Raw genomic sequence first — 27,405 nt, forward strand, 5'->3', positions numbered from 1 at the left:
AAAAGGAAAAAAAAAAAAGTTTTTTTCGTTTGTTTTTAAAGAATTACGATATTGTAGTGCTATAGTATTTGTAGTAGTTAAGCTGGCTGTTTTCTTTCTCCATGTTCCTTGGCACAACCTTTAAAAAAGCCCGAAAATCATGTAATTTGGACTTTATTTTCTTTTGTTTTCGTTTGTAATATTTACAAAAAAATACTCAATTTTTTTTGCTTCCTTCAGCCCTTGGATGTGTTACGCGATCACATATCTGTGATAAACTGGATTTGTTTTTTATTCATATTCCTTAGTGAAAAATTTATAAAAAAACTGCAAATCATGTAATTAGTTAATCGTTCTTCCTTTCAGTCTCCAAACACCCAAAGAACAGAAAAAAGAAGGCAAAAAAGGTTCTTTGATTGCCAAAGAAAAAGAAAAAAATATATATGACAACACTCTTTCCATGATTGAAACTATACTATAGCAAAAACTTTATAAAAACCACCAAATCATGTAATTTCTCACTTACCACCTATTTGCTTCTGACCATTCTCGAAATATCCCTCCTCATTCATCACAGATTGCAAAACCCAACTCCATAAAAAAGAAAAAAAAATCAGAGAGAGATTCAGAGGATTGTTGAATGGAGACAACGCCGGAATCCGAGAAAGTAACGCCCGGGTCATCAGCTCCGGCGACTCCGGGGACTCCCGGTGCCCCATTGTTTCCATCCTACCGCGTGGACTCTCTGTCCTACGATCGCAAGTCGCTGCCGCACAGAAAGTGCTTCTCAGTTGGTGCGTGGACTCCAAACCACACCTGCTTCACCGACCTCCCAAAGCCCACCGTTTCTCTCACTAAGAAGGTACGTCTCTCTCTTCATTTTGATTACTACTAATTTAGATGATTCTTTTGCGAGTCTGAGGGCATAATAGAATTACAGAGGCCTTTCAAGTTCTCAAAAAGACGTTTGATATCGTTTTTTTTTTCATTAAAATTGATCACCAATCTGACCAAAACCTGTCAATGGTCTTCCTATGCACACTTGTTAAGTGCCCCACTTCGAAACGAGACTGTGTTGTTGTGTGCGCGTTTTATCCCGGGTCTCGATGGCAGATCAGGTCATATGGAATATGATCGATTCATCGGTTAAATCCCCACCGCACATCTTACTTGATGGAGATGTGTTTGAGCCCCGTCACCGTTCCCAAGTGAGATGCACGGTGTTCTCTCCTGCCTCGCTATTGAGAAAAGGAAAACTATGAGGAAAGACGATTATTCTTAAAAAGTAATTTACAAAAGCCTCATGCTTTATCAGTTATTTACAAAAATCTTCTCAATATTTTTTTTTTTATAATTTATGTAGAAATAGGATAAAGGTTGGGTGGATGAAATGGAAAAGTGCAACTGGAGTGTTGTGCGATCGTAGAATGCCATTGCGGTTGAAGGGAAAGTTTTATAGGACGATTATTAGACCCGCTTTACTATATGGTACGGAATGTTGAGCTGCCAAGAGACATCATATTCAAAAAATGAGTGTAGCTGAGATGCAGATGCTTAGATGGATGTGTGGAAATACAATAAAAGATAAGATTCGGAACGAGGAGATATGTAAGAAGGTAGGTGTTGCACCCATTGAAAATAAGTTGCGAGAGAATCGTTTACGGTGGTTTGGACATATTCGGCGAAGGCCTAATGATGCTCCAGTTAGAAGGTTGGAGAAATGGGAAAATATATTAGTTAAAAGAGGTCGGGGTAGGCCTAGGAAGACTTGGATGGAGGTGATAGGAAAGGATATGAATGCTTTGAACCTCACCGAGGACATGGCATTGGATAGAAATGATTGGAGGAAAAGTATTCATGTGGAAGACCCAAAATGAATTTCTTTTTTGGTTCATATCGCTGACCCCAATTGTTTTGGGATGAAGGCGTAGTTGTTGTTGTTGTTGTTGTTGTATAATTTATGGAGAAAAAACTAAATTGGTCTCCCTGCTTTATTCGAGAACCCATGTTGAAGGGAGCTGCAAGGAGTCTGGAGAAGTAGAACTACTGACATTCAAGGAAAATGGTGAATTCTTTAGTTTGTTTGGAAGCATAAGCAATTCCTTCAAAGATTTAGGCTTGCAACTACTACGGATTCCTCATCATGTTTGGGAACCCATAGCATTGTATTTGGGCCTGGCTAAAGCCTCTAAATTAGGCTTAAGCACGGCCCAAAATGAGCTCGGCTGCAGCCTAGCCTGACCCGTATGTATGTATATATATATATATAAGATTTACTAAGGTAAAATAAGGAAATATAAGCTGCAGTAAATAGGATAAAAATTTAGAAGCCTATCTGAATTCTTGTGTTTCAAGGAGTTGCAAATACTTCTTCCTTTTAAGAGGAGTTTAAATGAGTATTTTGGAGGAGTTGGAGTCGGGTGATTCTCAGATGAAAATCTCGCCTCCCTTCAACATCTCTCAAACGCGTATAATTCACAATCATTTCATGAATGTTTGTAATACCAAATGAAATGGTGGCCCCACCGATCGATCTTAAAACTGAAGCCCTCAATGACGTCCTCCCACGTGTATAATTCACATCATTTCGTGGATCTCACTTAGGGGGTCAACAGGTCAGGTCAGGTTTGGTTCTGACCCTGGTGAAACCAGACTTGGATCAGATTTTTTAGTATGGTACCAGACCCAGGTTTAATCGGGTCTAGTATAAGAGAAACCATACTCAGACCTGATAAGAACTACATGAACCAGACCCGGACCATACCCTGTAAAATAATACTTTTTATCATTTTTACGTTGAAAATTACAAATCTTAATCAGAACTCGGGTCGGTTCGTGACTGGTATAAAATTTCAAATAGTATACCTGAATCCATGTATTAATCGGACCTTCAGGTGCGAACTCGGGTCTCAATTGGGTCTTCATATTTCTCACCATACCCAGACCTTATAAGGTTTGGTCTGGGTCGGGTCTCTGAGTAAACCCAACCCGTTGACACGCTTAGTCCCACTATGTGTATTTTTTTTTTCACCATCCAACAAACCATATGATTACCCGGCTCATGTAATCACGCTCTTTTTGAGATCACCAACTTCATTTGTATCCACTAATCCTACTTGTACTGGACAAAAGAAAAGAGAAAATACCTACTCTGATGCTCCTCATGTGATGCATAAACCAAAAGCCAAATTCAAGATACCTCCAATTGCTTGAATCCAATAGCCCTATAGCTATTATCATTCGAAGATAAGTTCGAAACTCACAGGTGCGGGAACCCTTACTGCAACTCTGAAGCTTGGCCTACTCTTTAGTAGGCGAGGAAAGTCGGAGTTTTTACACCAATGAACTCGTGAGTGAATGAAGTGGTTTTCTCTTTCTTTTTTTCGAAAGGCAAGCTCAGGTTAATAATCAGACCCCTACCCATTATACAACTATACCACTGGGTTTTGAACCTGCAAACGTTCCAACAACACAAGGTGACATGCACTAGCTGCTCCTACTAAACAAGTGGAGCCCCGTGAATGAAATGGTTTTCTCTTGCTAACAAGATATGTAATGTTACTTTTTTGAGATGCAAAAAAAAAAACTCCTTCGATTCATGAGAGATAGATACTGCGGCCGCCGAGCCAAGTATCTAAACTAGTAGGCATTGCATAGTGAAAAAAGAAGAAAAAAAAGCATAAAAATCTAAAACTTATTTAAATATTCATGCTATAAAAAAATCTAAATCTTAATAAACATCATTAATATATAATAATTAAAAAACATGAACCCCTAAAATTTTAAGTTTATAACTAAAATCAAACATGTGAATCAAGTACAATGTTGATCGAAAAGAAAAAATACATAAATGCTAACTGAAAAAATCATAAATAACCCAACACATATTAAAATATTCATGATTCATACTATTTAAAAAAGTAAAAACTAAATAAAAAACCTAAATCCTAAACAAACATCATTCACATATGAAAAAACTAAATTTCTAAGTTTCTAACTAAAATTAAGCACGTAGAATCATGCTTAATGTTTGATTAAAAATAAAAATACTAAAATACCTAATTAAATATGCACCTCATTTTAAAAACTAAAATCAAACACCTAAATGCTAATTGAACAAAATAAAAATAAAAACCTAAAACCTAATTTAATATTTATGATATTTAAAAAAGCTAAATATAAAACATAAATCCTAATAAACATCTATCATTCATATATAATAATTAAAAAATCTTAAAATTATAAGTTTATAACCAAAATCAAGCTTGTGAAATCAAGTTTAAGGTTGATTGAATGTTAATTGAAAGAAAAACAGACATAAAAAACCTTAAAACCTAATGAAACACCCATGGTTCATGCTATTTAAACAATAAAAACTAAATTAAAAGCCTAAATCTAAACAAACATCATATATATATATATACTAATTGAAAAAGAACCTTAAAATATCAACCATGAGATCAAGTTTAATGTTGATTTAAATGAAAAAACATAAAAAATACATACTATTTTTTTAAAAAAAGTAAAAAACCCTTAAAACCTAATGAAATATTCATGGTTCATGCTATTTAAAAAATAAAAACTAAATCAAAAAACCTAAATCCTAAACAAACATCATTCACATATATATATGCTATATGAAAAAAACCTAAAATTTTAAGTTTTTAACTAAAATGTTGATTGAAAATAAAAACACAGAAACTAATGTTGCATTCATCTCATTTACAAAAATAAAATAAAAAACCAAATTGTTGATTGAAAAAAAAATAAAAAAAACCAAAATCTTAAACCCTAAAGAAAGCACAAGAAGAAGATGAAGAAGGAATACCCACCACCTCGTGCCCGTTGAATGTTGGACTCGAACTGCATGCTTGGGACTTAGGAGAGAGAGAGAGAGAGAGAGAGAGAGAGAGAGAGAGAGACCCCTCGTGGGTTAAGCCCAAGTGGTGCCCATCCTGACCCATGCCTCTCTTTAGAGTTCTGTGTCAAGGTGGCTACCCACCTTGACCCGATACCCCTAAGGGGATTTCTTAGGTCAGGGTGGGCACATGCCCCCAATCCCCCAATGTAACTCTGCCACTTAGATATTGATATCCTAACAGAGGCTTAGAAACTGAAATATATTTATCATCATAAGACTAAGGTAGGTTCGAAGTTGTCTTTGTTAATAAATTATGCTAGTTTTACTTGTGAAATTTGAGAAATAATATAAGGATGAAAGCCTCGTTGTCAGTCCCCTATTTTTCCTTAAATGGCATGGTGTGCACGAAGATTTTAAGAACCTAATTAACTTTTCCTACAACATGTAAATATGTTTTTTATGGTTCCTACGCGTCTCAAGGTACGCAAACTTGTGTTCACACACTTGGGTCTAGGGGTGGGCAATGGGCTGGGCGGGGGCCAGTGGACCAAGCAGACCCGACCCATCATGGGCTTGGGTTTGGGTCATGGTTTTGGGCCTGGGCCCATTATCTATCGGGTTGAAACCTAGTTTGTTATTTACGTGGGTTGGGTCTAGGTGAATTGGCCCCCGGGCTATTGGGCCAGCTCGATGAGCCTAGGCCATTTATTAATTTTTTAATAATTTAAAAATTAAAGTAATTAATTAATTATATAGTAACTTTATAACTATTATTATTTACCTAATTAGTTGCATTAATGGATTGAAGCAATCATGTTGTGTTGCAGAGGAGGACTAGAATTCAAGATTGTGCTTTAAGTTATTTTAAAAAATTGATGTTGATTTTATTAGTTCAAATGTAATGTCCTGGACTTAATATTGTTATGAACTTTTGATTTGGATACTTTGAACATTATCATGGATACTTTGAATATTTTCATATGTGAAATTTTGGATTTTATATTTTTTATTTAATTCATTTTTTGGTATTTTAAAAATTAATTTTATTAAAATATAACCTACAATTGGGTTTGAGTGGACTGAGCGGGACCCTGCCCGGCCTGCTTCACATTGGCTCATTGAGGCATTGAGTCAAGTCATTGGTTGCTCTACAAACCCCAGCCCATTAAGAACCGAACCAAAACCTAACTCATTAGTAAACAGGATGGGTCATCTCTAGGCCGGGCCGCACTTAAAGCCCAGTTTGCTGAGCTCTAAATGGGCCTAGGCTGTAACATTATAGCTAGGCTGTTGATTTTTGGACTCTTTTAAAAACCTAATTACTTGTCATAATCACATAATTGAATTTTTTTAAGAAAAAAGTGATATCTAGTCCTTAGTTCTTTACCTTTATTAGTATTACGGTTCCAACCACTTTTGATAATTAATTTTACAGTGTTTTTTTTGTTTTTGGCAAATCTAACCATGTAGATGTGATGTCTATGATCTGAAATGTAAGAACTGATTCTTGGAGTATTTTTTCAATATGTACATAGGATTTTATAAATTTTCCAAAGTGATTTAGACAGTTTGTATCTTTTTTTATAGGACAGTCTAGGGTTACCCACAACACTATAAGAGGGTGTGAACGTGTTTCTAGAAAAACTGTTTTTGAAACAAGAAACACTATGTTTCTGAAACGTTTGAGAAATGCCAAATATTTTATGAGAAACGTGTTTCCCACACTATTGAAAACACATTTCCTATACTTCAGAAAACACTCTATACGAGTTATTTTTGTTTCTATATTTTTTTTTTCATTAATTAGTATACGGCTGATATACAGCTTGGAGCCGAGTTCGTGGGCACCTTCATCATCATCTTCTTCGCCACTGCTGCTCCCATAGTGAATGAGAAGTACAATGGTGCAGAGACTCTGATCGGCAATGCAGGGTCGGCCGGGCTAGCTGTGATGATCGTCATCCTGTCGACGGGACACATCTCCGGCGCCCACTTGAATCCGGCGGTGACGATCGGCTTCGCATCGTTCAAGCACTTCCCTTGGGTTCAGGTCCCTGCCTACATTGCAGCTCAAGTGTGTGGGTCCATCTGTGCAGCTTTCATGCTGAAGGGCGTGTTCCATCCTTTCCTTCACGGTGGGGTGACCGTGCCTTCTGGTACCTACTGGCAAGCATTCCTCCTCGAGTTCATCATATCCTTCAACCTCATGTTTGTAGTCACTGCTGTTGCCACCGATACGCGCGCGGTATGTGTATCGTCCTTCTATCTATAATGGTGTGTTTGGTACTGCATAAAGCATGAACAAGTTCATGAACTCCAATGCTCAAATCTCTGATACCATGCATGTGTGTGTTATTGAATGCGCCTGCAGGTTGGGGAATTGGCTGGAATTGCAGTGGGTGCAACTGTCATGCTCAACATATTAATTGCCGGGTTAGCTATCTTACGTGCTCTTCTATTGAATTTAATTTCCAAGTTCTGGCAATCAAGGATCTCATTTGGTCAAGTCCAACGGGGGCTCCATTTGTCTGGTAGGAGCATCTAGTGCACGTCACCTTGTGTTGCGTCGTTGATGGTTCAAAACTCAATGGTATAGTTGTATAACTGGTAGGGGTATGCCTAACCCCAGCTTGTCATTCAAAAAAAAAAAAGATTGAATGGCCTTAGCCTGGGCTGGACTTGGCTCATGTGCAACCCTAACATGGTTAGGGTATGCGTAAAGCATTGGAACTAGGGATGCAAAGGATAAAAAATACATTGGGGAGTAGGATCGAATCCCAAAAGGCCAAAATTTACAAAATCTGATTCCTCAATCCCACCCGTTTGCAACCCTAAATGGATCAGGTGATACGTGCTATCACCAAGATTCTGCAATATTGCATATCACTTGTATTCATGTCTTTAGCAAAAAACTTAGACATGTGGATATTTGTATTCTCACGTGTAGTTTATGCTGGCTAACGGGCTCATATGGTTATTATATTCACTATTTTCTTGACACTTTATAAACACTAGCCCATCTAAGTAAGCATGTCATGACAAATAGGCCTATGTTTATCCTAAAAAAAGACAAATAGGCCTAAGTTGGAGGGTGACCATTGTGGTTGTACCCTTCAATGGGCACCATGCATAGTGGGGTTGCCAGGCGAAAGAAGCCCAACTAGGGTCCTTTGCATGGTATGTTGGCCCACCTGCTACTCTCTCTCTCTCTCTCTCTAAGTTTATCTTAAAAAAAAAGACAAGTAGGCCTAAGTTGGAGGGTGGCCATTGTGGTTGTACCCTTCAATGGGCATCATGCATCGTGGGGCTGCCAGGCGAGAGAAGCCCCACTAGATTCCTGTGTGAAGCAGGTTATATGTCCCCCCCCCCCCCGGAATAGGCAGGTGCATGTTCTCGGGTCTGAATGAGCGTATGTAAGCACGTGGGGATCGTTTCTCTGTGTGTGTATGCATCACTTAGCATCGAAGTCCGATGCATTTGCAAAGACTAAAGTATCATTTCCCGCCATTAGCGCCATGAAACAACATTTCGAGTAATGTACCAAAATCTCCTTCAGCCAGAAAATGGAGGATAACCTTTTGTTTTCGCCCTAAGCAACACCTCTGCTTAAAGAGTCTCAACCTCAAAATATGTCGTCCTCTCCATTCCGGATCACCCTTACACCTCCGAAGGAGCACCCTTTGTGTCGTATGTTGCCGTGGGAGCACCATTTGTCGTTGTCTGTTGTCGAAGCACCTTTTACCACCATCTACTGTCGGACCACCTTTTATCATCATCTGTTGTCAGACCACCCTTTGTCGTGCAGCTGAGGACCTATCAAATATTAAATCAACAAGAGCAGATTCAAAAGTATACTCTGCAGCTTGTAGCTTCATGTTCTTCTGCAGAAGTTCTGACAACAACTTTGTATTAGGGGTCAGATCCCACATATCCTTTGCAAGCAAATGAGCTCATTCGTAATGGTAGCCCATTACATCATTCAAATCGATACAGTTTCTCAGATGTTTGTTATGTTCAATATTGTTTCAATTGGTGGTTGTACATACTCATCGAAGAGAAATAATTGAAGTTCTTTACAAAGAATGGGTTGACCCTGCCAAAGGAAAGGTGATTCAGTTATTTATAATGATCTTCGAGTTATTATTTACCATGCCAATAAAAGTAATGATTTATAGTATTAGCATGTTTTGACGCAATTCATACGATAAATATCGTAATAATTGATACTAGCAAACGCATAATATCTATTTACAATGATTCATACTTCAAATAATGTGCAGCGAGTTTAATATAAATTGCTAAATGAGCAACGATTTGAACATACACATCGATGTACATATCGCATAATATACTATAAATTGATACAATAATTCAGCATAATCACTTATTCATATTACAAATTGATATGATAAACGTAAGTACTGGTATGTCTCACAAACCCTGGACAATAGCAATCGTGGTAACTTTATAAATCATAAATACAAATTGCAAAGCCTGATCCATCAGATATTGAATGACATATATTTTGGTAACAAAGCCAAATTGACACGATTTATGATTTATGAGTTATGATTTATATGTTTAAAGTAGCAACGATTTATACATTTAACGCAGTAGCGATTTATGATATATAAAGTTACCAAGATTTGTACTCAAGTTTGCTAAATCGTATAACGAGATTTACTGTTGAAGCCCAAACGTTACAACGATATGTACTTATGAAGGGTGCAATTTATACATCGACTTGTAAGTTTGAAGTAACAATTTATACGTTTAAATTAGAAACGATTTATACGTTTGATGCAATAGCGATTTATAATTGTTGATGATTGTGATTCACGTGACAGTTATTTAATTACCGGTACGACGCTTTAAAGCGATTTCCATAGAAATCGCTAAAGGAGCAACGATTTGAACATGCAAATGGCCACCTCATGTCCCTATAATTGTTATTCATCATGCACAGATTTTAAACACTAACCCTAAACCATAACCCCTAAACCTGAAACCGTGAACCCTAAACCATAAACCCTAAACCCTTTTCCCAAAACCCTAAACCCTTTATCCTAAACCCTAAACCTTAAATCATAAACCCTAAACCCTAAACCCTAAAGATCTTACTAAACCCTAACGGCAAACACTAAACCCTTAATATATTACTAAACCTTAAGCCTTAAACCTTAAACCTTAAACCCTAAACCCTAAACCCTAAACCCTAAACCCTAACCCTAAACCATAAACCATAAACCATCAACCATAAACCATAAACCATAAACCATAAACCATAAACCATAAACCTTAACCCTAAACCCTAAACACTAACCCTAAACCATAACCCCTAAACCTGAAACCCTGAACCCTAAACCCTAAACCTCTAAACCCTAAACCTTAAACCCTTAATAAATTACTAAACCCTTAACCTTAAACCCTAAACCCTTAATAAATTACTAAACCCTTAACCTTAAACCCTAAACCCTAAAACCTAGACCATAACTCTGAACCCCGAAACCCTAAACCCTAAACATCGTTTCGATTTGTTCTTTAGTAAGTCTAAACATTGTGTCGATTTGTTTAAAGTTATTTCCTTTACGCCTTTTATGAATCAGTCATTAGGTAAATCATGATATGACATATCGTTCACGTAGAAAATGCTCATAAAAGTAAATCGCGATAGAATATCATTCACATAGACAATGCTGGTAAACAAAAATCGCTATAGGACAAATCGTTAACGATTTAGGTCTGTTGCTGTCTAAATCTTGATAGAATATTTTTTCTATAAAACAGTGATAACGATTTGCAACTTAAACTTAATCTATTTCTGTACAGATCGTGATAGAACACTTTTTCTATATAACAATGATAGTGATTTACAACTTTTTAATAGTTATCAAGTTGTAAATCGATTTGTACTTTACTAAGTCTAAACGTCATATCGATTTGTGTACACGTGCGTAAAACCCTATTTTATGTAAAACCCTAATATAGACCTGTGTAAAACCCTATTCTATGTAAAACCCTACCCAACGCGACACTACCTGACCCATTGTCCATGTTTAAAACCCTAATCTATTTAACCTCTCTTCCTCTTTTCTGCGGCAGCGCAACTTTTTCTTCTTCTTTCTCCTACGCCTTCTTCTTCTCCTTCTTCTTCTTCTCCCTTGTATTTTTCTTTCTTCTTTGTTCTTTTGTGTTCCTTCTACCTGTGCTTGATAGATGGGTTTTAATGTTGATAACGTAGTTGTTTCACGCTGTGAGGAAAGATTTGTATAATCTTCGATGATGATTATGGTTGTTATCTTCTGTGTATACATCGATATATTCATGACACATACGACCATGGCGTATTTGTCGTGAAGTATATCGAAGCTTACGCAGAATATAACGACCATAATCATTTTCAATTGTTGCTGCCATATGGGAGCAAGCACAAATATTCTGCATGATAGACAGGGGGTGATGTTAATGTTCATCTATTTGATCTATTCCTATTGTCGGACCCTTCATTATTTGCAAACCGTAATTCGTAGTTGGAAAAATATCTGCCTACCTTCAATATATTTCATGACAAATATGCACATAGAATCGGTTACTTCAAGGGGACAGTGCCTGAGCTGATGTTTGTGAAGCATATTCGCATATATACCTTTCTAGTGCTCTTGCTAGCCGGAATATAAACTTTGTTCCAGAAGTGATAACATTGGAGGATCTCTGAAAGCAAAGAATGTGCAACACTCTGAAAGCAAAGAATGTTTAGCTGAGGATATTTGCATGAGAAGCAAAGAATATGCATCACTCATATATTTTGTAAATGAATGTGGTTGTAATGTATCGTTGAAGTTAACTCGATTTATAGTTTACTATGCCTAAACATCGTGTCGATTTGTTTATTGTATTTTTCTTTCAGCCTTTTATGAATCAGTCATTGTATATATCATAGTAGGACATGTTCACTTATACAAAGCTCATAAAATTAATTCGCGAAAGGACAATCGGTATCAAGCAAAATTTTGTATATCATCTTAAAAATCGATACTAGAAAATACCTAATATCTTACACATCGATATACATATCGCATAATATATTAATCATTGATACGACAATTCAGCATAATATCGATTTCTATCATGATTATTTATATCGATTTAAGATATTATTTTGGTTATTAAAATTGATTTAAGATATTGTTTTGATTCTAAATATCGATTTTTAATATATCAATACGATTTTTCAAATCGATTTATAATATTGTTCTGAATCTTAATATTGATTTCTATGATGATTCTTAATATGGATTTAAGATATTGTTTTATTCTTAATATCGATTTAAGATACTATTTTGATTATAAATATCAATTGTTAAGATATCAATAGAAATTTATATATCGATTTAAGATGTTCTGAATCTAAATAATGATTTTAAAGATATCAACACGAATTTCCAAATCGATTTAAGATATTGTTCTGAATCTTAATATTGATTTCTATACTGATTCTTAATATTGATTTAAGATATTGTTTTGATTCCTAATATCGTTTTAAGAAATTATTGTGATTCTAAATATTAATTTGTAAGATATCAATAGGAATTTCCATATCGATTTAAGATGTTTTGATTCTTAATATTGATTTAAGATATTGACTTGATTCTAAATATCAATTTCTATCATGATTCTGTATATCGATTTATAAGCTATCAATAGTAATTTCCATATCAATTTGTATGATATTTGATAATCTGATTGCGTTATACTATGACAATATTTTCGCAACAAAGCCAGATCTTTGTGGCCGACAACGACGTTATTTTAAAATCTTTATTATAAGACGTGAACCGCCAAAAACATGAACTGACAAAAAATCTTTGGCGGGTCCCATATGCATTAAACTCCTTGGCTATAAAAGGAGTTCTTCGCAATATTTCTCCCTAATCGTTCCACAAAAATTCTAACGCTTCATCTTCTTTCGTTGAAGCACCCTTTGCCGTCTCGATAAGTTTTTGTGTTGTGTAGGTTTCTAATGGTTTACATTTCTAAGAAAAGAAATGCTTCATTGTCATTGAGAAAAACTCTTGATGTAATCATCCAAGAGTATGCTTTGTATGAGCAAGTAGAAGCGTACTACAGAATAATGAAGATTGAGAATGATAAAAAAATAGAGCAATTGCTGGTAAAGTATAGATCGGAGCCTAATCCATCAGATATTGAAGATGATAATCCAATGATGAAAAAGAAAAAGAAGGATGACGAAGACAAGCAAAATGAAAGGAAGGAGGAGGATAATGAAAAAAAACAAAGGAAACCAAGGCAAAGGAAGGCGGGGGAGGAGGATAGGGGAAAGCAAAGGAATAATAAGGAGAAGGAGGAAGAAAAGCGAAGGCAAAAGGAGGAGGAGGAGGAGAGGGAGAAGTGAAGAAAGAATGAGGAGGAGAAAGAGAAGTGAAGGCAAAAGAATGAGGAGGAGGCGGAGAGGGAAAAACAAAGAAATAATAAGGAGAAGGAGGAAGAGAAGCGAAGGTAATTGAAGAAGAAGAAGGAGGAGGAAGAGAAGCAAAGACAGTTGAAAAAGAAGGAGGAGGAGGAAGAGAAGCAAAGACAATTGAAGAAGAAGGAAAAGAAAAGGCAAAGGAAGCAGATTTAGGATGAGGAAGAGAAGGAAAGACAAAGGAAATTGAAGGTTGATAAGGAAGAGAAGGAAAGGCAAAGGAAGGAGAAGAAGGACAAGGAAGAAAAGGAAAGACAAAGGAAGGAGAAGGAGGACGAGGAAGAGAAGGAACAAGAAAGGAAGAAGCAGGACGAGGAAGAGAAGGAAAAAGAAGGAAGAAGCAGAAGGAAGAGAAGGAAAGAGAAAGGAAAAAACAGACGATGGACGGAAGGAAGGAAGAAGTACAAAAGCAGAGGAAGGGAGGGGATGAAGAGGAGAAAAGTGTGACCAAGGTACGTTAATCGCTACTGGATGTCGTGATGCATTGTTGTAGGTATTATTATGTATAACGATTACTATGAATAGTGATTACTATGTATAGTGATTATTATGTACAATGATTATTACGTATAGCAATTTCTCTTTAAAGCGACTATTGCGATAGCGATTACTCTGTATAGTGATTATTGCAATAGCGATTACTATGTATAGTGATTAATATGATAGTGATTACTCTGTATAGCAATTACTAGGTGTAGCAATTAACTGTGATTTGATATTTTATGTTACAGGCAGGTCAGAAGAGAAGTAGAGCAGCAGGTGAAAAGTTGAGAGGGCGGTGTATGTGGCCTGTAGTTCTATCGTGGTTCAGAAAGCTGAGTGAATATCAGAAGGACCGATTGCAAAAGATGTACTTTGGCGGCCTTCTAGACAAACATTATTTTGAAAATTGTTGGAACACCATGACCCACCTGGTCAATAAGTGGAACCATAAGATGAACATGTTTCAGTTTAGGGGTTTTGAGATGACCATGACCCTAGAAGATGTGGCACGAATTATAGGTCTTAAGTGCCATGGCAGTGTTGTCCTAACACGGAATTCAAGCTATAACCCAAAGGATAATTGTACGGCCCTTCTAAGAATATCGACGGAGGAATGACGTGTGTGTATTTCAGATGGAGGCAATTCATCATCGAAGAAAGTTCATTTTTTTCATAATAAATGGGAAGGCTGATCCGCTGCATGTGCATCTAAAGCAGCTGGCCAAGAGTTGTGCGGCTTCCTTTTTTATTTTTTTAGACTTACTTTATTTTCCGATTGTTCTAGATCGAGAATAAGTTACTTGTGGCTTTTGTTCCTGAAAGACTTAGATGAAGTCAACAACTAGGCATGGGGTGCTGCTATGCTCGCATACTAGTACAGTCAACTTTACCGTGCAAGTAGGAGTATGAAAACTGTTGGGGGATTTTGGTCATTTGTTCAGGTATTTGTTTATTACATATTTAGTGCTTATGAATTAAGCTCGTTGAAGGTTGTAGTCTTACTAATATATTGTTTTTGTAGGCCTGGACTTGGGATCATATTATTGTCTTGCATTCTCAATGTGGCTCTGTGGTTTGTAGTTTTCCCATGATCGGCGCATGAGCTTCAATAAATGTCAAGTGCAAAAATGCTCAATTCATTTTAGATGGACAGCAATTAAATGAGGTAAATGGTTTAAAATCGTTGTAATGTTTAGCATTCTTAAGTAATCATCGCTTTATGATTTTGTCTTCCTTAGTACAAATCGTTATCTCTTATGCATTTAACTTTCATTAGCGTAAATCGTTATATGGTCTAGCATTCTTAAGTAATCACCGCTTTAGGATTTTGTCTTTCTTATTAAAAATCGTCATCGCATTTGCATAACTTTAATTAGCGTAAATCGTTGTAAAATTTAGCATTCTTAAGTAATCATCGCTTTAGGATTTTGTCTTCCTTAGTACAAATTGTTATCGCCTTTACATCTAATTTTCATTACTGTAAATCGTAGTAATGTTTAGCATTCTCAAGTAATCATCGCATTCAGCATTTCATTTTCCTTAGTACAAATCGTTATCGCATTTGCATCTAACTTTCATTACAGTAAATCATTGTAATGTTTAGCATCCTCAAGTAATCATCACATTCGGCATTTCGTCTTTCTTAGTACAAATTGTTATCGCATTTGCATCTAACTTTCATTATCGTAAATCATTGTAATGTTTAGCAATCTCAAGTAATCATCGCATTCGACATTTCATTTTCCTTAGTACAAATCATTATCGCATTTGCATCTAACTTTTATTACTGTAAATCGTTGTAATGTTTAGCATTCTTAACTAATAATCGCATTCAACATTTTGTCTTCTTTAGTACAAATTATTATCGCATTCAGCATTTTGCATGAATAATTATGTCTATATCTAAACCAAAATCTTGATTATACAAGTTGTGTGGAGACCTTATGGGGATGGAGAGGATGAGGACGATGAGGTTGTTGTCAAGGCTGCGAGACTGTCTGTATGCGATATTTGGCTCTTTAGCAAATGTGAAGCCGAGATGCAGCATGGTAGTCGAGTACTCCTACAAGCTGGCTTGGGACAGTCAATACCAAAATTGCCTCTGGTATTGAAAAGGAAGATGAATAGTGGTGGGGCCACAAACGTGAATTGGCACGAATGCTTCAGGGAACAATTGGATAACTGGAACAAATGAGGTATTTGTGTCATACCATATGATTATAAAGAACGACAATATGACCCCAACTATTTCAAAAAATATTGGCAACCCATGCATGAAAATCGACAAATTGAGGAGAAGCAACCTGAAAGTGAGGTCACTCTTGTCCCCAAGCATGTCATCCTCCAGCATAGACGTAGCATCCATCGTGTCCATTCGGCAGATACTATGATTCTATTTGTTGCAGTACACGATATGGAGCAAACACAAGTCCCAAAGAAGAAGGTATCGTCCAACCAAAGGTTTGCGATGCTGGAGAGTGAGAATAAGGAGTTACGGAAGGACGTGCAAAATTTGAGTAAATAAATTGGGTCGCTGGTTGAGTTGATTACCAATGAGTTATATAAGATCAAGGGAACGAAGAGGCCACCGAATAAAGAGACTCCACCAAGTGCAAGCAAGAGACGAGTTATAGGTCTATCTGACTCGTCAAGCGCAAGTAAATAAACACATGTGATTTGTGTATCTCAATAATTCTATGTTGTAATTATGACATTCTTTGTTGTAATTATATAATTCTTTCCTTAATAAGTGTAACATAGAAGTGCCACTAACTTTTTCATGATTTGTACTTATGTATAGCGATTATTGACTTCGGGTTTATTATGTATCATGATTCCTGTGATAGTGATTACTCTGTATAGCGATTAATATGTATAGTGTTTAGGAAGTTACAATGATTTATACTTATGTTTGCTAAATCGTATAGCGATTACTAGCTTAATGTTTATTACTTTTAGCATTTCTTGTGATAACGATTACTTAATATGTTGATTACTCAGTATAGCGATTATAAAGATACCATTATTTGTACTTGCGTTTGCTAAATCGTATAGCGATTACTGGTTTAGGGTTTATTATTTATAGTGTTTCGTGTGATAGCGATTACTTAGTTTAGCGATTAATAAGTATAACGATTATGCAATTACTACGATTTGTACTTCCTATGATAGCAATTATATTGATTACTAGTTTTGAGTTTATTATGTATAGCGATTATTAGTTTTGAGTTGCAAGAAACGTCGCATAACATTAGTATAGGGTTTAGGATCTGACATGCTACTGATGTTATGCTACGTGTCATTCATTTACACATACTAACATCATGTTGATGATACTAGCAAATGAAACAATGTCTTTTAATTAATGCACAATATAATTTATTTATTTGTTAATAAACTTTTATTGCGTGATTTTTGAAAACTGGCGGGTTGTGAAACGACGTGAACAATAAATGAATGAATCGTCGTGTTCTGCAAGGCACACAAGACATTTTCTTTAATAACATGGAATATGTGATGTTTCATTTAAAGAAGAAAATGAGCCTTTCCTATAACCTGCTTTGTGAGCAACGAACAGAAAAACTGACATTTCCTCTAACCTCCTTCTAAGTGAAAGTTGTATCGATGTCGAAGAAGGACGCTACGATTCAGTCGAACGTCTGCAAAAAAAGGGTACCTTCGATTTCTATAACCTGCTTTGGCCTTTTTACGTTGTTTACAGTTCGTTTACTGAATATAATGCTACAATTATTTTATTGAATATTCAGCTAATTTTAGTGCAGTAACTACAAAACAAGGTGCCAGAAAACTCAACAAAGTGCTCGAAGAGAACATCGATCGGATGCGAGATGAATTTGCAGAAGGACACACTATCAATAATTTTGTACGTATGAAACCACTCTTAGGTATACATTAACGTATGTCATGGGTATGTATATTAGCAAATGCACATTTGTTCTAAACAGACTATACACGATTTTGTCATGTATATTCAAAGCAAGGGAAGAACCATGTCGGTTTGCGTCATCACCCCTTATTTTATGGTATATCGATTATTTGATATGTTTATTTTGTCATTTTATTTACTAATATACCTTCGTGTTTTAAACTTATTATTATTGTTGTTCCGCTCAACAGAGTATTGTTTACCGAATGCCATACGCGGCTGAATTTTTAGATGGAATACAATACTGGGGTGACGATCACCAAATGGCAAACTTTTTTTCAAGTGAAAAGGTTTGTGACCATATCAATTTGTAAGATGTTAAATCTATTTAAGGTCCTGTTTTGATTCTTAATATCGATTTTAAGCTATCAATAGGAATTTGCATATCGATTTAAGATATTGTTTTGATTCTTAATATTGATTTCTATGCTGATTCTAAATATCAATTTTTAAGGCATTGTTTAGATTCTTAATATTGATTTCTATGTTGATTCTTAATATCGATTTAGGATATTATTTTGATTCTCAATATCAATTTAAGATATTGCTCTGAATCTTAATATTGATTTCTATGTTGATTCTTAATATCAATTTAAGATATTGTTTTGATTCTTAATATTGATTTCTCTGCTGATTCTTAATATCTATTTTTAAGCTATCAATAGGAATTTTCATAGCGATTTAAGATATTGTTTTGATTCAATGCTGATTTCTAATATCAATTTAAGATATTGGTTTGATTCTTAATATCGATTTATATGTTGATCCTTAACATCGATTTTTATGGTATGAGTACGCATTTTCATATCTATTTTTTAAGATATTTTATAATCGATTTACAGATATTGATTCCTACATTGTGGCAATCGGAAAAGCATTGGGTCTTATACGTGTTGGATGTACGAGAACAAAAATTATGACTATACCAACTCCTTGGAAAATGACATTGGTATAGACTGTGACATTGTGCATTTGTTAAGTTTCTATCTTTAAGATTATTGTATCTTGTACCGTGACCCATAATTTACTTGCTTTTGCATAAACCACAGGTTGGATTTTTCAAAGACATGTTGAGTGTTGACATTGGCTCATAGAGGCTTCACATCGCAGATGATGCTCCTTTACAAAATAATGGTATCGATTGTGGTGTCTTTGTAATGAAGTATATTGAAGCAATATACTATAGACGAGCACCGGAATTCACCGTTGTATGTTGTACACTTAAACATTATTTATTAACCTATATTAATGATTACTACATTTTTATATTGTTCTCATTTTTGTTTTTTTTTTCAGGATGATATACTTAGATTCTGCAAAGAACTATACGAGGAATTGAAGGATTTTTTAGTTGAGGATGATACAAAAACCAAAACTGCAAGATTACCTAGAAAGCTATGAAGGATGTGAGGCCCCCAAGAGTAATAAGAAGTCATTTTAAACATCTACATGTTTTCAAGGATAACGTGAAGATGGTTACGTTCTACTACTGAGAGAGAAAGAATAATTTTTTGTTCAACTTTCAATTTCCAAATTTTTTGTGTACAGACATTTGTAATAAATTTTGTAAAACTATGTACAAAATTCATATCGATCCATAAAGCAAAATCATGAACCTGACACACGTGTGTTGAACACGCAAATTGCTACCTCAAGCGCCCAAATCGCAACAATGTAAATTTCGTAATAATTTAAGATATTATAACGATTTTTGTGAGATATTGTACAAATTTTCAATATTGATTTGTAATATATTATGCTAAATTGCCGTATATAGATTTGTAAGGTATTATGTGTTTTCTAATGTCGATTTGTGAGATATTTTTGGTTGTTAATATTGATTTGTAATATATTATGCTCAATTGTTGTATATCGATGTGTAAGATATTATGTGTTTTCTAGTATCGATTTTTATGATAGTTGTAGTATGATTTCTATTGTAGAATTATAAAGAATTATAACATTACAACACAGAATTATCGTTTAGGATTTTATAGCGTGAAAGTGCCATTGATTTGCTTTTACGAGTTGTGTTCCTATTGTGATTTACATAATGATTGATAACAGTCAAATGATTTGCACAAACATTGATCGTGCAATTTTACAACAATTTGTACTCATGCACAGTGAAATTTTTATTCAGATGTGGCTGACATAGATGTCATTGTGTAAATCGTTATACCATTGTGATTTACACAATGATGTTTGTCTTTTAGACAATGAGCTTTGTCTAATTAAATGACATGTATCATCACGATTTACACAATGACGTACGAAGGCTACATGCTATCGTGATTTGCTTTTACGAGCTATGTCTATGTCAATGATATTTTCTAATCGCTTTTACGGGCTATGTCTATATCAACGAAGGGCGAATATTATAAGCCTTTGTTCACCGCATACAACATTGATTCCTTTTGCGATTTTCATTCACGTAGGGTGAGCATCACAACGATTTATAAATAGTACACATCTCTAATCGCTTATTGGATTTTCATTGATGAAGGGCGAACATTACAAGCCTTTGTAAACTGCATACATTGCTAATCCCTTTTGCGATTTGTAAGATACTATATGTTTTCGAGTATTGATTTGTGAGATATGGTTTTGTTTGTTAATATCGATTTGTAAGCTATTATGTTGAATTTCCGTATATCGATTTATAATATATTATGCTCAATTATTATATATCGATGTATAGGATATTATGTGTTTTCTAGTGTCGGTTTTTATAATATTTATAGTATAATTTCTATTGTAGAATTACAACAAAGAATTATAACATTACAACACAAAATTATCTATTTACAACAAAGAATTATAGAATTACAACAAAGAATTATCGATTTACAACAAAAAATTATAGAACTACAACAAAGAATTATAGAATGTTAAACATTACAACGATTTGTAAGATATGAAAGTTAAATGTTACAACTATTTTAAAGCTGAAGAATCTGCACGCGATTCCTGTGTTGCGTTGCTCGCTTTTAAATTGAACAGAGCCTGTCATGAAACAGAACAATATGAGACACTACATTAAGTTCAACAAGAAATGCTAACATCCTCCCAAATTTGTTACATACCAAAAGACTTGTCATACTCATGCCATTGTTCCACTCAAACAGGTCGGGTGGATTGCAGGTTACAATATTGTAGTGCACGTCTGTATGGTATTGTTGTATGTTGAAAATTACACAAGTTAGATATTGATAAGTTGCACGTAATATAATTTACATGGGAAGCAATATAATATATTACATACCTATTCATGTGAAGGGTTTGGTTGCTTAGGGGTTGATTATTTCTTAGACATTTTCTTGCCAACCAATTTCAGTGCATCCTTTGTTCTCCGACGACTGCGATCAAAGGCAGGTTTCCTTTTGATACCCTTTTCTAGGTGAATATTCTCATCATAATCTACAACGTTTACTCCTGACTTGTCGAAAATGATGTTTACGCTTTAACCCAACTTCTCACAAGGGTCAGAGGAAGTGTGATTTTCACCTATGTTGTTCGATCCTGTTTTTTTAGATTGGTTTTCACGAGCTGGAACATACTCATGGTAAATTAGCTGCACTTTTTCAAGTAATTCCCTTGACACGTTTCTCATACATACATAGGCTTCTTTGCTTTTCGATGTCAAATCTACAACATGCATAAGTGACCTACATAGTTGTTGGTAATGGGAGGCTATCTGACACTTCTCATCAACACTAGATAGACTGACATTATTTGTCTCTAGCAGTTCAATCGTTGATATGACTCAAGTATTTCTTGTATCTTCTCTTGATTAAGTGCCTTTAATGCATGATGACATAAAATACCTTTGAATTCAAACATTTTGCACGTGCATTCAACTGTTTTGTTATCAACATTGTACGTAACATGTGTTTCTTGCCTTTTTATATACTCTTCGCCATCCCATACAACATGATATTTATACACATTCACATATTGCATATGTCCTTCTATGTTGCAATTCATGACCTGTATAACCTTCTTCTTAGTCCATTCAAATACAGTTAGTGTATACAGATCTGCAGGTCACGTCAATATTTTCATGCCCAAAGTTACAGGGCGGGTGTTGAAGCATTTCACATCTTGTTCAAACTCATTCTGTCTAAGGTCGTCTACAAATAATTCATACTATTCCATGAAACGAAACATTGTTAAACATAAATATAATGTTTTTTTCAGTGTGTCATGCATAGATTCAGCTCTTTGTGTGCTTATCATACCTGCACAAAAGTATTGTCTTCCATATGCCAATGCCCACTTCTCTTTGTTTGCCTATAAATGTCGTAACCACACACAGTCTTCAAGGTCGTACATCTGAATCATTTGCTTCCAATCAAACATAAAGGTGACCTCGTCTATGCTCTCAAGTATACATTGTCTAAACTTTTTATCAAACCCTGTCTTTTGATTAAAAATGTGTCTTATGTTCTTTGCTGCATTTTGAAAGATATGCCACAAACATAGGCAATGATGTGCATATGGTCATACATGAGACACTGCAGCTGCAATTGCATGATCACTATCTGTAAGTACAGCTCCAGGGTGCTTTTCATTCATTGCCTGTGTAAATACTCTAAACAACCACTCAAAGGTTTCCTTGGTCTGGTCATACAAAAAAGTATCGCCTAATATGCAACTTCGTGAGTGATGGTTCACTCCAACAAACTGCGCAAATGACCACTGTTCCATATTAATCTTCACAGTCATATCAAAAATAAGCACATCATTAAAGCATTCATAATCCACTCTTGACTTTGAATCTACCCAAAACATATTCACAGTATACCCATCTTCATCTAATTGCATTGCACTAAAGAAACCAGGGTCAATGTTTGATTTTTTTTATGTAATCAACCAAAGAACATATTCATCCATTCTTCATGTTTTCTGACCTCTTCTTTCTCAAGTGGTTTCTTAGATCCATAGGGGTGAGTGGTACATTATTGCAACCACCATCTACGTGCATGTAGAAATTGTATGTCTTCCTTGGTGCAATGTCGGCGGTATCAACTATTTCTGCAATTATAGCATGCACTGCAGTTACTTTACGATGTGACCTTAACATAGGAGTCATAAATGAAGCAGCTAATTCATGATTTTGATCATTGATTAAAGTACGAACTACATATTTCTCATTCGGAAGTCTTCTTAACACCATTCTCGCTGGACAGCCGCATCTTGAATCTGGCTTGCTCCTTGTTGGATTTTCACTTGACTTCTTTCAACCTTGCTTTGAACAAACATATGTCTTTCTCACCACGACACCCTGTGCATTTTTTGCCCAAAAATACCTTCTAACACTGAAGCCAATTTTTAAGGCATAACCATTATAAAATTTGTATGCAGCTTCCTCATTATTAAACTACATTCCCTCTACGGGAACAGAGTCAAGTGTACTATCATGTAGACTTGAAGTGCCTGCAACTTTGTCAAGTGCATTGTCTCTGTCATGATCGTCTACCTCATTATCGAATTGCAATTCGTCTGCTAAAATATTCAAGTCAAGATTGAATCCAATGCCTGCACCCTTCTTATCATATGCATCATTAGTGCACACATTCAATTCTTCAAGTTCGTTGATAGTACGGATGTCCGTTGCTCCATGACTTTCCAATGATTGAGATATGTCATCTTCACTGCAACTAGTTGATATGCTAAACACTGTCATGTGCAAAATATCAATTTGTGTTAGCCAATGCATACATTTACTACGATTTATTCAAGATGCATATAACAGCGGCTACCGATTAGTTAAGCATAATAGCTTATAAATCCATATTAACAAACAATACCATATCTAACAAATCGATACTCGAAAACACATAATATCTTACAAATTGATATACGACAATTCATCATAATATATTACAAATCGATAGTAACAAACAAAATAATATCTCACAAATCCATAATAGAAAATATGTAATATCTTACAAATCGATATATGGCAATTCAACATAATATATTACAAATCGATATTAAAAAACAAAACAATATCTGACAAATCGACAATAGAAAGTACATAATATCTTACAAATCGATATATGGCAATTCAATATAATATATTACAAATCGATATTAACAAACAAAACAATATCTCATAAATCGTTACTAGAAAACACATAATAGCTTAGAAATTGATATACGACAATTCAGCATAATATTACAAATTGATATCAACAAACAAAACAATATTTCACAAATTGACACTAGAAAACACATAATATCTTACAGATTTATATAAGACAATTCAGCATAATATATTACAAACAAAACAACATCTCACAAATCGATATACATGTTACTACAACCACAATTTGTGTTACATTGCATATATTGAGTGAATGGACAATACCGGATGGGGTAGAGGCCCTTGCTCACATCTGTAACCAAGCATTCTTGTCAACAGGTCTCAGCGTCTTACAAATGTCTTCAAGTTTCCAACCGTTAAAACGATAAAATCTACATGGAATAACAAAACAATGCCTTAATGACACTCACAACGACATACGTTCTTCAACAATAGCACGATGACATGAAAAGGTACTCACGACGCTTTAATGGCACTTGTTGGAATGTTTGTACTTTATTGCTTTTTTTCATACTGCCTAACGAAAATGAAGAAAAAGCGAAGACTGTAAAAAGAGATGGCCGACAAATCCTCCTTGACGCCTACTAATAATCGAACCAGTTGTTCGATTTATGGTTATCTCCATGAGGTAGGAACGAACCAAGAAAAAATTTCTATCTAACAAGTGTCTTTCTTTGCTTCTCCCTCTCCTCCTCTTCCTTCTTTTGCCTTTGTTTTTAGCTTGTGCTACAACAAAGAAGGAACGTGCAAATGTATATATGGGGAGTAGGAGGACATTAATTCGTCCAACACATATCTATCTTATGGGAGGACATTTCCGTTAAAAGCATGTCTACCTTTTTTGTATGTTATTTTATTATAAAGTCATCTTGGGCAACATTGGCATATAAATTATTGTGGGTCCCAAGATATTCCCCCATACACACAGGAACACGTAAATTTGTGTTTCGGGGAGAACACACAACACCCTCCCATTCCTGTGGGCCCTTTGCATGGTATGTTGGCCCACATGCTACTCTCTCTCTCTCTCTCTCTCTCTCTCTCTCTCTCTCTCTCTCTCTCCAAGTTTATCCTTAAAAAAAAGACAAGTAGGCCTAAATTGGAAGGTGACCATTATGGTTGTACCCTTCAATGGGCACCATGCATAGTGGGGCTGCCAGGCCAGAGAAGCCCCAATAGGTTCCTGTGGGTCTTTTGCATGGTATGTTGGCACACCTGCCTCTCTCTCTCTCTCTCTCTCTCTCTCTCTCTCTCTCTCTCTCTCTCTCTCTCTCATGTCTTGTTAATGGTATGAGCAGTCCAGGAAGCGGTGGATCAATGAACCCAGTGAGGACGCTGGGCCCTGCCATAGCAGCTGGGAACTACAAGGGGATATGGCTCTACATTATCGGAACAATCACTGGGGCCGTGCTGGGTGCTGCCACCTACACCACCATCCGCCTTCGCGACGATGATATCGACCCCCCTCGCCCCGTCCGAAGCTTTCGCCGTTGATTACCCTCTCCCTTCCCAGGCAGAGCCTTTTAATACTACTACAACCAAGTAGCCAACACTATGATTGCATAAACTAAAAACGGTGTGTGTAGTAATAATAATACCATGATATGGGTGTGGTGTCATTGCGCGTTTGATTTCCTCTATTTTTTTTTTTCATTTTTTGGAGGTCTTTAGTTTGTAAACATCATTCTTTCCTTTTTGCTTGATTGATCATGTGGCGCTGGCGTGTAAATGAGTTTGTGCAGCATATTCAAAATTAGGAGGTAACATGAGAGGGCTCCTCCCGGCCAACGTCAATCCTACTACAGATGGAATGTCCAGTACCTCATCCAACGTGGACTCAAAGAGAGATCAACCTTTTAATCAACTTTTCAAAATTGGATGTATTCTTGTGAGGTTTAACTGCATTAGGAATATCTCCAACGATGAGTTTGCACAAGCCTATACCTATAAATAAAGTCGGACCCCTCCTCCTCTTTGTCACTTAAGATAGAGAGAGAAAGAGTTCGTGGACTTATCTCACGTTAAGACCAAACCATGTTAAATCGTGTGTGCTTGAGTGTGTGTTCTTTCACATGGTATTTGAGTCAATCGGCTCACACCATGTTTTTATGAAGGAAGCTCTCTCGTGTTTGATCATAATTCTCTATGGCTTCCAGTTCAGCTTTCAACATGTTCGGATCTCCACTCATGCCAAATCTTGTTATCGAGTGAAATGTGTTTTCATCGTTGGTGTCAATCAAGATTGATAGACACAACTATCTGCTATGTAGGTCGCAGATAGAATCCATAATATTTTCTCAAGATCGCATCAAGTACGTAGATGAATCTTTCTCTGCCCTAAGTCAATTCATCAGAGAAGGAGAAGAGATTAAACTAAATTTTGAGTACATGGTGTGGAAACAAGTAGATCAATTGGCTCTAAACTGAATTCATGCCACTGTTACAGTTCTTGGTCAGATCCAGTCTTAGAACCTTCATTGAAGTAACACTCTAAGATGTCAGAAAGGAAGAGAAAAGTATGGTAGAGTACTTAAATCGCATTAGGTTAATTACAGTTTCGTAATGAAAATCTTGTTCACTATAATGTGAATGGTCTTTCTCGAGAGACTATGAAAGTTTTATTACCTCAGTATTCACCTGTAACAAGTTACCTACTTTTGTAGAGATCTATGAATTATTGTTGAATCAAGAAAAGATGTTGCAAATTATTCAAAAGCAACCTCTCCACCACAACCTTGTTTTCTCCAAGAAGGTGTGAAAGAGGTGGATTTCGTGGTAGAGGACATTATAGAGGAGTTGGACACTCTTTTGAAAATTTTTAAATTTTATTAATAAAGATAATCAAGGTCAGTTTTCTTATCCTCAACAAAGAGATAAACAAATTACTTGTTAGTTTTGTGGACGTCACAATCATACTACATGTACTTGCTATGATATTTCCAAGGTATTCGTAATCATGACACTTAATAACATGCAGGACTCGTCATGGTACCCAAATACTAGAGTCACACACCACGTCACATTGGAGGATCAATGTATGACGAGCAAGATTGAGTACTAGGGTCAGATGGTGTTAGGGTTGGAAGTGGTTCTCATTAACCCATCACCAGGTAATCTTTCTTTAAAGCATGTGAATACATTTTTTATATTAACGAAAGTTCATGTTCCTTTCATTAAGCGATTTTTTTTCAGTAAGTTCTCAATAGATAAAAATGGTTGGTTTAAATTCGATTCTAATGGATTTTGTGTGAAAGAGCAATGGAGTGGGACTACTTTCTTAAGTGGGCCGATTAAGGTAGGCCTGCACCCATAGTCAGTTGGGAAGCGTCATGTACATCATAAATCATATTTTTACTATAAATCTTGGTCAAAAATCACTATACAAGCTTCTCATTAAAAGGGTTCCTAGTTATGACCATCTCAAAGTCTTTGGGTGCATGTATTACCAATATTTGGTTTCTTATATCAAATCTGAGCTTGGACCTAGATCCAAGCCCTATGTTTATCAGTTATGGGTCTAATTACAAGGGATATATATG

General features: G+C 35.7%; 1 protein-coding gene across 1 annotated transcript; it reads left to right on the top strand.

The window, feature by feature from the left end:
• Window positions 1-619: 619 nt before the first annotated feature.
• LOC149832626 (aquaporin NIP3-1-like) lies at window positions 620-25,360 on the top strand. Its single transcript, XM_090013277.1, has 4 exons — window positions 620-841; window positions 6,666-7,085; window positions 7,212-7,273; window positions 25,165-25,360. The coding sequence occupies exons 1-4, from the start codon at window positions 620-622 to the stop codon at window positions 25,358-25,360; spliced, it is 900 nt and encodes a 299-aa protein (XP_089869403.1).
• Window positions 25,361-27,405: the final 2,045 nt, after the last annotated feature.

The sequence above is a fragment of the Nuphar pumila genome, chromosome 7, assembly GCF_984573655.1.
Source record: "Nuphar pumila chromosome 7, dmNupPumi1.hap1.1, whole genome shotgun sequence".
NCBI classification, from domain to species: Eukaryota; Viridiplantae; Streptophyta; class Magnoliopsida; order Nymphaeales; family Nymphaeaceae; genus Nuphar; species Nuphar pumila.